At 38.7% G+C, this 10805-nt stretch overlaps 1 protein-coding gene across 2 annotated transcripts; it reads left to right on the plus strand.

Annotated features, from left to right (window-relative positions):
- Positions 1-1608: 1608 nt before the first annotated feature.
- LOC114393326 (pentatricopeptide repeat-containing protein At1g74850, chloroplastic-like) lies at positions 1609-10286 on the plus strand. Of its 2 annotated transcripts, none has more exons than XM_028354618.1 (4): positions 1609-3605; positions 7343-7657; positions 9337-9444; positions 9714-10286. In XM_028354618.1, the coding sequence occupies exons 1-4, from the start codon at positions 1786-1788 to the stop codon at positions 10051-10053; spliced, it is 2583 nt and encodes an 860-aa protein (XP_028210419.1). In that variant the 5' UTR covers positions 1609-1785; the 3' UTR covers positions 10054-10286. The 2 variants fall into 2 exon arrangements, with proteins under 2 accessions (XP_028210419.1, XP_028210420.1); XM_028354619.1 differs by having other exon boundaries at positions 9717-10286.
- The last annotated feature ends 519 nt before the right edge of the window (positions 10287-10805 follow it).

The following is a 10805-nucleotide window of genomic DNA, read 5'->3' on the forward strand; positions in this document are numbered from 1 at the left end:
GAATTGCCAAGGGAGCAAGACCGACCTAAAGGTAAAGAAACTAAAACACAAACTTTAGGTTCACCAACAAAAATATATTTTCTCTTAATTTTATAAAGAAAAAAATATCACATTTATTAAAAAAAAATTATATATTAAAGACAGAAATACCTAATATATAATTTTCTCATTTATGTTATGTTTAACAAGATATTTTTTTTCTTGCTAGGTAAAAAACTTATTTAACTATTCTTTAAACAAGTTTTTTTTAAGTAGATTTTAGCCTTTTTTTTTAAGTAGTATTTTTTTATACTAATTTCTATCTTCTATTTTTTAAAATATATTTTATTTAATTTTTATCTTTAATATATTCATCAAATTTTCTGATTATCTTTTTTTAAATAATTTTTTTGTTATTTTATAGTTTTCAATTACTTCAAGAGATAGTTTTGTTAAACACTTGTATATTAATAAATTAATTTTTTAGCTTTTAACTAACTTTTAAATTTTTAGTTAATTTTATCAATCATAACCTTAAAGTAAAAAAATACTTCTCTTCAAATTTAGTTTAGGTATCACTCATCAGTAGGTTGACCCCGCAAGGGGAGGGGCTCAAGCCCTTGCCTAACCCCATCTTCATCCGTCCATGTAAGGATTTGTTCTAATTATTGGACAAAATTCACACTTTCTATTACAGGATAATGTTTCCATTCCCAATGCCTAACATGCTGAGAAAGCTGTTTGCATCCTATATTTTTGGTAAATATTCAATCTAGTGTTTTTAAATTTACTCAAGTCCTCGCTTACAAATATCTTGTTGAATCTTTTGAAAAATTTATTTAAGCATGCTATTATGCTGTTTTCACTAATGTGTGCATTTTAAATACACTTATGTTTGACTCGAAAGATATATGGTTCATATTCTATAAATTTACTTTCAAGCTTATTCTCGAAATTTTGAATTATAATAATCCATTTGAAAGATGAAAATAGTGTTAAAATTTCCACATGAATATATGAACCAAAAAAATGGAATTGTGTGATTCAAGTTGTGAATATTAAAAATATATAATGTCCAATCACTGATGTTTAGTTTGACTTATAACTATTTTTATTTAATGATCAATCCAACCCAACAATGAATTTGACATTTGATGTCTTTCTTTAATAATTTTACATTATGTATTGTAATATTTAAGTTATGCTACAATTATCCCATGTGTATTTTTCATGAGGATATCAAATTTTTTTAAAGTTGTTTTTTTAGTACACATTTGTAAATAGATAAATCAAACACACATGAGAATAAATTGATAAAAATATTAAGAAATCATTGGTTCAAGTGGTACTGAATTTTATCATTTTAAATAAGATCTCAAATTTAAATTTTATAGATAAAAAAATTTGATTAAAAAAGGAGAACTCCATTAAAGAAAAACAAAAAATCAAAGCTTCAGTACATTTCTCCCGCTTGAAGGTCGTTTAAAAATCCGTTACCGCCAAATGCTCCGGATAACCAAACCCGGTTCAAAACGGGCCCTACTTCAACCCGAACCCGTTTTCAGTGGGCTCCACCGGCAAATTAGAATTGGGCTTGTTCAGGTGAAATAACCCGATTACATTACTTCCCCATGACCGTTATCCACAAAGAACACCACGTGTCCTTTCCTCCATTCTGTTACAGACTCCATCTTCTTCCACCACCTCCATTTCCCATTCATTCCACCACACTCTGCGTTCAACAACACCATGCCACTGCGTAACCATTTTTCTAACTAACTTCTCAAAACGACAGCGTCGCAGAAAATGACAATTACGCTTTCACCCTCTCTCTCTGTACCCCACCCTTCCCCTTTCTCCCTCACCCCAACCACCACCCTCCGCCAACTCTTCTTCACTAACTTCACACCGTCCCCGAGACGCAGGCTCCAACTCCAAGCACGTGCGGGAAAGCCCAATGTCCTCATCCCCATAAACCCCTCGGTGGCAGTTGAGAAAGGAAAGTACAGCTACGACGTCGAAACCCTAATCAACCGCATCACCGCGCTGCCGCCACGTGGCAGCATCGCTCGGTGCCTCGACCCCTTCAAGAACAAGCTCTCCCTTAACGACTTCGCCCTCGTCTTCAAGGAGTTCGCTCAGCGTGGCGATTGGCAGCGCTCCCTCCGCCTCTTCAAGTACATGCAGCGCCAGATATGGTGCAAGCCCAATGAGCACATATACACCATCATGATCACGCTATTGGGCCGAGAGGGCCTCCTCGACAAGTGCCGCGAGGTGTTCGACGAAATGCCATCGAACGGCGTCGCTCGCACTGTCTACGTCTACACCGCCGTCATCAACGCCTACGGCCGCAACGGCCAGTTCCACGCCTCGCTCGAACTCCTCAACGGAATGAAGCAGGAGAGGGTCTCGCCGAGTATTTTGACTTACAACACTGTGATTAATGCTTGTGCTAGGGGTGGGTTGGATTGGGAAGGCTTGTTAGGGTTGTTCGCTGAAATGAGGCATGAAGGGATTCAGCCTGATGTTATTACTTACAATACTTTGCTTGGTGCTTGTGCTCATAGGGGGTTAGGTGATGAGGCTGAAATGGTGTTTAGGACTATGAATGAGAGTGGGATTGTTCCTGATATTAATACTTATAGTTATCTTGTTCAGACGTTTGGGAAGTTGAATAGGCTTGAGAAGGTTTCGGAGCTTCTTAGGGAGATGGAGTCCGGGGGTAATTTGCCGGATATTACTTCTTATAATGTTTTGTTAGAGGCTTATGCTGAGTTGGGGTCTATCAAAGAGGCGATGGACGTGTTTAGGCAGATGCAGGCTGCGGGGTGTGTGGCGAACGCGGCCACGTATAGTGTTTTGTTGAATTTGTATGGGAAGCATGGGAGGTATGATGATGTTCGCGATATTTTTCTTGAGATGAAAGTGAGCAACACGGACCCTGATGCGGGGACTTATAACATTCTCATACAGGTATTTGGGGAGGGTGGCTACTTTAAGGAGGTGGTTACTTTGTTTCATGACATGGTGGAGGAGAATGTTGAGCCGAACATGGAGACTTATGAGGGCTTGATATTTGCTTGTGGGAAGGGAGGGCTCTATGAAGATGCCAAGAAAATTTTACTGCATATGAACGAGAAAGGAATAGTGCCGAGTTCCAAGGCTTATACTGGGGTGATTGAAGCGTTTGGGCAGGCTGCACTGTATGAAGAGGCTCTTGTTGTGTTTAACACTATGAATGAAGTTGGAAGCAACCCAACTGTTGAGACCTACAATTCATTCATTCATGCATTTGCAAGGGGGGGACTGTACAAAGAAGCAGAAGCAATTTTATCCAGGATGAATGAGTCTGGTTTAAAACGGGATGTGCATTCATTCAATGGTGTGATCAAAGCTTTTAGGCAAGGAGGTCAGTATGAAGAGGCTGTAAAATCTTATGTTGAAATGGAAAAAGCAAATTGTGAACCTAATGAGCTGACACTTGAAGTGGTGTTAAGCGTATACTGCTCCGCTGGTCTTGTTGATGAGAGTGAGGAGCAGTTCCAAGAAATCAAAGCTTCAGGAATACTGCCCAGTGTCATGTGCTACTGCCTGATGCTAGCTCTTTACGCCAAGAATGACAGGTCAGTGTTATTTTATTATATTGCAAATTTGCAATGCTTTCTCTGTTATTTTAAAATTATTGGTGTGCTACTTTCTGATCTGAGTGTAAAGTTATAATGATCTCATGCATTTTAAACTAATAGAATCGTGAAAATAACTGAATTCAATATTGGACCAAGTAACAGCTGAGTAATAATGACACCAACTCCAGTACATTATTCAGCAAAAAAGAAAACAAAAAACCCAACTCCAGTACATTGTGTTATTTGTTTGTGTGAGTCTGAGACTGAGATTGGACTAAAAAGAAACAAATTATCAGTGCAAGTGCAAGGATTTTTTTTGGCTCATTATTTGAAGCATGACTCTTTTCCCCTGTTTTTGATCATAGGAATATTGAATAAACTCATGTGACCAATACCAGATGCAATTAATATGAAATCACACGATTGGATCTATTAGCCTTTTTTATATTATGAATTTCAGATCTTGAAGTTCCATACAATTTTCTAGTATGGTTCATTTATACCACAATCTTTATAGATTTTTATTTAGCTACAATTTGCATCTCTTCTGATAGAAACTGCCAAACTGGAACAGAATTATAGGAAGAAAAGTTTCCATAATGATTCCTATAATCTGATTACAAGTGATTCCCTGGACTTTCGAGAGACCTGGACTCTCCCACAGTAATCTGAATTTTCTCTCAATTCACAAGATAAAATCTCCCTCTCAAGTCTCAACCCCTTTACTTATTTATAGACAACATTCCTTATTTCTCAAATTATCCCTGTCCCAATTACTATCTCCCTAACTAATTATTCTACTAACTCTGGGGATTACCTATGAATACTCTCCCCTAAAGTTTCACCTTGTCCTCAAGGTGAATAGACTTTGGAAGCTGAAACCATATGCCATTGGGGTCCCAACTGTTGGAAGCAAGCCAACCCCACCATTGCAGTCCCAAAATAGCTTTGATTCCTACTGGATCAAACACAATATGTAAGTGTGCTTACTCTACCACTGTAATCCCAAAATACCGAAAATAGCTCTGATTCCTCCTGGGTCAAACATAAATATGTAAATGCCCTTTTGACCTTGTAACAGTGCTTATGCCTCCCCCATTGCAAATTGTACGATTGTTAGTGTTGCCCTCCCCTTCCTTATGTTGGGTTAGAATTGTTAGATAAGAAAAATAATTTAGCCTTTACCAATTTCTCTTCTCATTGGGCCTATCTCATTAGTGGTGGGAGAGAACTTGCTACGGCCCAATAGCGAGTGGGATGATAGGTCCAACAACAATCGCTAGAATAGGCTCTGATGTCATATCAGAATTCAGGATTTGGGCCTAACTCAACTCTACAAAACCGGTTTGTAAGGTGAGGGTTGTCCTCCACTTATGTATGTTAATTTGGCAATATCACTAATCGAGGCAGGATCTCAAACAACTTTAATGGTCTTGGACTGATCAATTTTGTCAAAATATTGACAAGCCTTTTGTAATTCCTGCCCTTTCCCTTTCCTCACCCACAATGTTTCTAATTTGAAGATGCGGATCTTGGCCACCCTTTCCTTTCGCAGCTAGCCTGATCTACCTTTGTGTTGGGCCCAGTAGTTCTACCTCATCTCCACATCTTGATTTTTCTCTATGCTTGTTGCAGTTCTGGAATTAAGGTGCAATACCGATTTTCATTCTTGTCTCTAACTCCAACATAGCATCAGCCACTGTCCAAGCACCAAGGTATGGTGGTTTGGTCAGGGGAAGCTTAGATGCACAAGTTCCAGAATTTAGCCTTTGTTGATGACCCATCTCTCTCCATGGCAGAACCTGAATGTTGTGGCTCTATCAGTGATGATGGGTTGATCATTAAACCCCTAACCTCCGCTGCTTTCACTTGTTCTTCCCACCTCTGCTTGTTCATGCAGCCACCTGCTTGGATTGTTTTCCCTTGCATTCTTGTCTCCATCGATTAGCCCATTTGCCTCTTCCATTTCTTTTCTCTAGTTTGGTTCCTCCCCCTTCCTTCAAGATTTCATCTTCCCTTTGGTCTTCTTGCATCAAAGATCCTTCATCTATGAGTTGCACCAAGTCCATCACTGCTGATAGTGATCCATTAGAGGGCAGCTTCGGCCTTGTCCTCACCTCTTCCTTGGTCAAATCCAACAAGATTTCATCAAGGTTCTGGATCATGGATGGTTGAAACATCCTAATTTTAACAATCTTGAATGCTGCCCCATGTGGCCTTGGGGGTGTTGGAGTTCCACTGTTAAAACCAATTCAGAGTTTGCCCCTCTCTGTAGCTGCTTCCCCCCTTTTTGGTCTACTTCAATCTGAAAATATCTTTTCGTTCTGGTGGCCCACCCATAGGTATACTCACCTGAGAACAGAGGGATCTTCATTCTTGCTTTCATTATTGACCACACCATACTTCTCCCTCTGGATCAAGTGAGCTTTGATACTACCAGTTGATATAAACTGGATCAGAATCATAGAAAGAAAAGTTTCTATTAATAGAGAAGAGTACAAATGATTCCCAGGACTTTCAAGAGGCCTGGACTCTCCCACAACAACTTGAATTTCTTCTCAAATCACTAGATAAAATCTCCCTCTCAACCCCTTTTCTTATTTATAGGCAACATGCCTTATTTCTTCAATTGCCCTTGCAGCTAACTAACTAATTATTCTATTAACTATGGGGGTTACCTATCATCATAGTAACTTCCTCCTCCACATCCCAATACATTCTACCTCTACAATTAACTTTTTTGCTTTGTTATGTATAGCAAACTCAATAATGTTTCTGCAGTGATTTGTACATTATTATTCAGCATCTTTACATGGTAGGGGATTTTCATGCATTGTTCTATTAGTGTGGTGTTAATTGTATATGAATTTTACTTTGCTTAGTATAGATGGTGTGATTTACCAATTCGCAATTTTGAAATTAAATTGTGGCAGCTGGTCCCTGAAAATGACGGTACTGGAGAACTTCATGGAAAAATATGGTTTTGCATTCAAACATTCAATTGATACATGCTATGACATCATTTTCTAGTGTGCTTGTATCACTGAACTCATGTTAGGGCACATTTAGTTAAAAAAACTCAATTTAGCACTTATTTAATTAGCTTATTTTGATAGATTTCATGGTGATGCTTATTGAAATAAGCTAAAAAAAGCTTATAGGAGTGTTGTAAGTCATTTTTATAAGCTTAATAAAAAACCAATAAAGTGCTTATATGATAAGATAAGCTCCATAGGAACACTTCCAGTGTGCTCTTAGTTAGTAATGCTGTCCTAGTAATGTGAGTGTGCTAGAATTTGTTTTGACAGTCTAAAATTTAAAATTTCCTAACAGCCTTAGCTTAGTGGCATCAAGTCCATTTTGGGGACTACATGATCATGGGATGAATCCTAGCCAAGCCATTTACTTCACAATAACAGTTAGCCTATCATCTCTCTCTCCATACTAGGTCATACCTTAGTAACCAAAATAAATAAATAAGTAAATAAAATTAAGGTTTAATTATCCTTTTGGTCCCTAAAGTTGCAAACATGCAACAACTTTTCCTTTCAATCCCTATAATTTAAAACATTCCATTTCGGGGGGAAATCTTTTTTATTTATTTATTTTTTCTAATTGCTATCTCATTCTTGTGTCAAGTAAAGGCCAAACTCTGAACCTTTGATTTGACTTTATCACCTATTAATTGCATTTTACTTCTATTTGAGCTTACCTCCCTAATTTGCTGGTTTCAGGTTAAATGATGCCTATAATTTGATTGATGAGATGATCACGATGAGGGTGTCGGATATTCATCAAGGAATTGGACAAATGATCAAGGGAGATTTTGATGATGAGTCTAATTGGCAGATTGTGGAGTATGTCTTTGACAAACTCAATTCTGAAGGGTGTGGATTGGGAATGAGGTTCTACAATGCACTGTTAGAAGCTCTTTGGTGGATGTTCCAGAGAGAAAGGGCTGCTAGAGTGCTCAATGAAGCATCAAAGCGAGGGCTGTTCCCTGAACTTTTTCGTAAAAGTAAACTTGTGTGGTCTGTGGATGTACACAGGTATAGTGGCAATCAATTTTGTTTTAAACATTTATTATTTAATGAAGGAAAACATATACTAACCTCCCTCGGTGTTGAGGCAATTGACAAATAGAATCCTCAGCTTTCAATTCAGGGGATTCTGGAATTAGCCTTTTTAATTTCTCAGGAAACATATTCTGTTACAAATATTATTATGGGCCAATAGAGTTGTGCACTCTTAGGTCCATTATCCTTTATTTGTCTTTTAACAATAATAGATAAATATGGATAATAGTTTAGGGAGATTCTAGAATGAGTTTGTTATAATTCTGTTAGAGGAAATTATGAGTATCTTCCTATATATACTATGTAATCACCATGAAAGGATATCAATGAACAATCAGAAATATTATCTTTATCCCCTTTACCTATCAATTGGTCTGACCTGCCTCCAACCTGCTCTGCCCACAGTCACCATGCCGGAGCATACTACCCGCCACACCATTGATCGCCTAGAGGAAGTGGTGAACCGCCTCACCCAGGGCTTTACCACCTTATCCCAGAACTACACCATATTTTCCCAGGCCCAAAGCATTTTGAATAGCAAGCTTGACTCCATCCTCGATTGCCTTGTTGTGCTCACTCCTGCACCCACTTCTCCTAAGTCACCACCACCAGACACACCCATGCCGACCCCGCTTCCCATGGCTGCTTCCCACCTCCTTCCATCGCAGTGGCAGCCACTTAGACCAGCATGCCGGCTCCGCCTCCCATGGCTGCTTCCCACCTCCCTCCCTTGCCGACAACCCTGTTTTTCCTCTCTCCGTCTCTCTCCCTCTTGCTCCTGTGATGGCTAGAGGAACGTTTGTGGTCACGGTCTCTCTCTCTGTCTTTGTCGCGATCCTTCTTGGACCTGCCATTCTCGTCATCGCCCCTCGACCTCTTGCTCTATCTGTCATTGGTGTCGACGTTCGCCGCCACACCCACCACCATATCCACCGCTACCGTGATTGTATCCACCGAAACCACCACCTCCACCACCACCATGGCTGGCGTGGGTCTGAGCTTCAATCACAGCTCTCATTGCCTGCTCTGTGGCGCAGGTCGCAAACCCAACCCTCTTGACTTTCACATTTGTTGATAACCCTTGAGGGTTATCATTGGCAGGGCCCAAACAAGCCCACCAACAAAGCAAATTCACTCACGTGTTTTTTTTCTAAACCCACCCCTATTTCATTTTTTTTCCTTTTAAACTCACCATTCACTCCATTTTGTTGTTTTGAACTCGTCACTGAGGCCAACAACCTTTTCCTTTTCGGCCACTTGAAGTCAAGATCTATGCCCATGCCCAACCTTGAGGACAAGGTTGATTTTCGATGGGGATAGTATTGTTACGAATATTATTATGGGCCAATAGAGTTGTGCACTCTTAGGTCCATTATCCTTTATTTGTCTTTTAACAATAATAGATAAATATGGATAATAGTTTAGGAAGATTCTAGAATGAGTTTGTTATAATTCTGTTAGAGGAGATTGTGAGTATCTCCCTATAGCTCTAGAATTTGGAGTAATGGTAGAATAGATATTTCCTTTACCTATCATATTCAAACCCCCCTCAGTGTTGAGAACTCTATTTTTCTTAGCCTCCAAAATTGAGGTTATATGCATTTTTTATCTTCAATGAATTATGTAAAATCTAAGACTTAATTGTCTTCCAGGATGTCGGAAGGTGGTGCATTAACAGCACTATCAGTTTGGCTGAACAATATGCATGAAATGTCCAGGACCGGCAATGATCTTCCTGAGCTTGCAACAGTTGTTGTGGTGTAAGTTGCTTTTGCCTCTAAAAACTTGATCTTATTTATTTTCTGCACCACACACACCTGAGTTTTTTAACCATTGGAGTTAGAAATAAGGTGGTAAAAATTGTGCATAATAGGTTCGCATCTGATCCATCTTAGTTATGAATATGGGTGGAAGGTGCATTGATCTGCATTTCTTTTTATCAGAAAAAAAGGGGGGGCTATATCCTGTACCTGAATTTAGATCACCTGCTAGTGCTTTCTTCTAACATTGATATGTTTTCCCATTTAAGCAGCCGGGGTCACATGGAGAAAAGCACAGAAGCCCAAGATTTCCCTATCGCAAAGGCTGCCATTTCATTCTTGCAGGATAATGTCCCATCATCCTTTACTTTTCCTGGATGGAACAAAGGTCGCATTGTTTGTCAGCAGTCACAGCTGAGACGAATTCTCTCGGGCACTGAATCATCTTCTAGTAGGAAAAAAATGGATAAATTAGTATCTTTAAGTAATACCCCATTGACTACTGCAGGAGTTATAACATCCAAATCTGATGTGCAAAGTGGTAAAGCTAATGATGTTGATTCTAGAACCGATAGTACAAGAACAGAGCTTCTAACGAGTGCAATTTAGATCAGATTAGAAAGTATAGAATTTACATTCATCACTTTCCCATGCCCTGTTTTGGTCTTTTTGAAATTAAGATTGGGGCTTATTTGTTACACTTCCACGAAATATTCCCAAGTGGGCGCTGGCTTTCAGATCGCCAAAATTTTGGTATATATATATATTATCAAGGTATCTGAACAGTTGTCTGTCGTCACCAATATTTTTCACCTGTGTATTTGATTTCCTGATTCTGGATAGCATAGTGGTCACTACGAAAAATACTATTTTTTTTTCCTTTTGGAGATGTTCATTTGCTCCTATAGATATCTTACAAACTTGCAACAAATTACTATTTTAACATTAAGAACGCATAAAAATACTTTACAAATTTCTTCACGACAAATTCTGATGAAATGAATTTTCACATTTTCGATATAGGAGGGGAGGGATCACTCCTGTTATGACTTTCTATTCAAACCAGCCCGAGTATTGCCAGAGATGTGAATTGCATGTACCAAAAAAAAAAATCACTCTTCACGATCAACAACTTGAGCTTGAAATTTTGTGGAGTTACTTTTGGCCACCATGATCAACGACGGTAATTAATTAAATAATCAATCTCTTTCACTGGGTGATTTTCGACTGAAGTAAGCTCTGGTTATGTATGCGATTTATCATTGTACTTTTTTTGGTAATAGATTTATCATTGTATATTTTTTTAAGAAAGATTTATCATTGTATATAAAAGGTTTCCGAGAACATGGACAAAACCCTCA

This window comes from Glycine soja, chromosome 17, assembly GCF_004193775.1.
Source record: "Glycine soja cultivar W05 chromosome 17, ASM419377v2, whole genome shotgun sequence".
Taxonomy (NCBI): Eukaryota; Viridiplantae; Streptophyta; class Magnoliopsida; order Fabales; family Fabaceae; genus Glycine; species Glycine soja.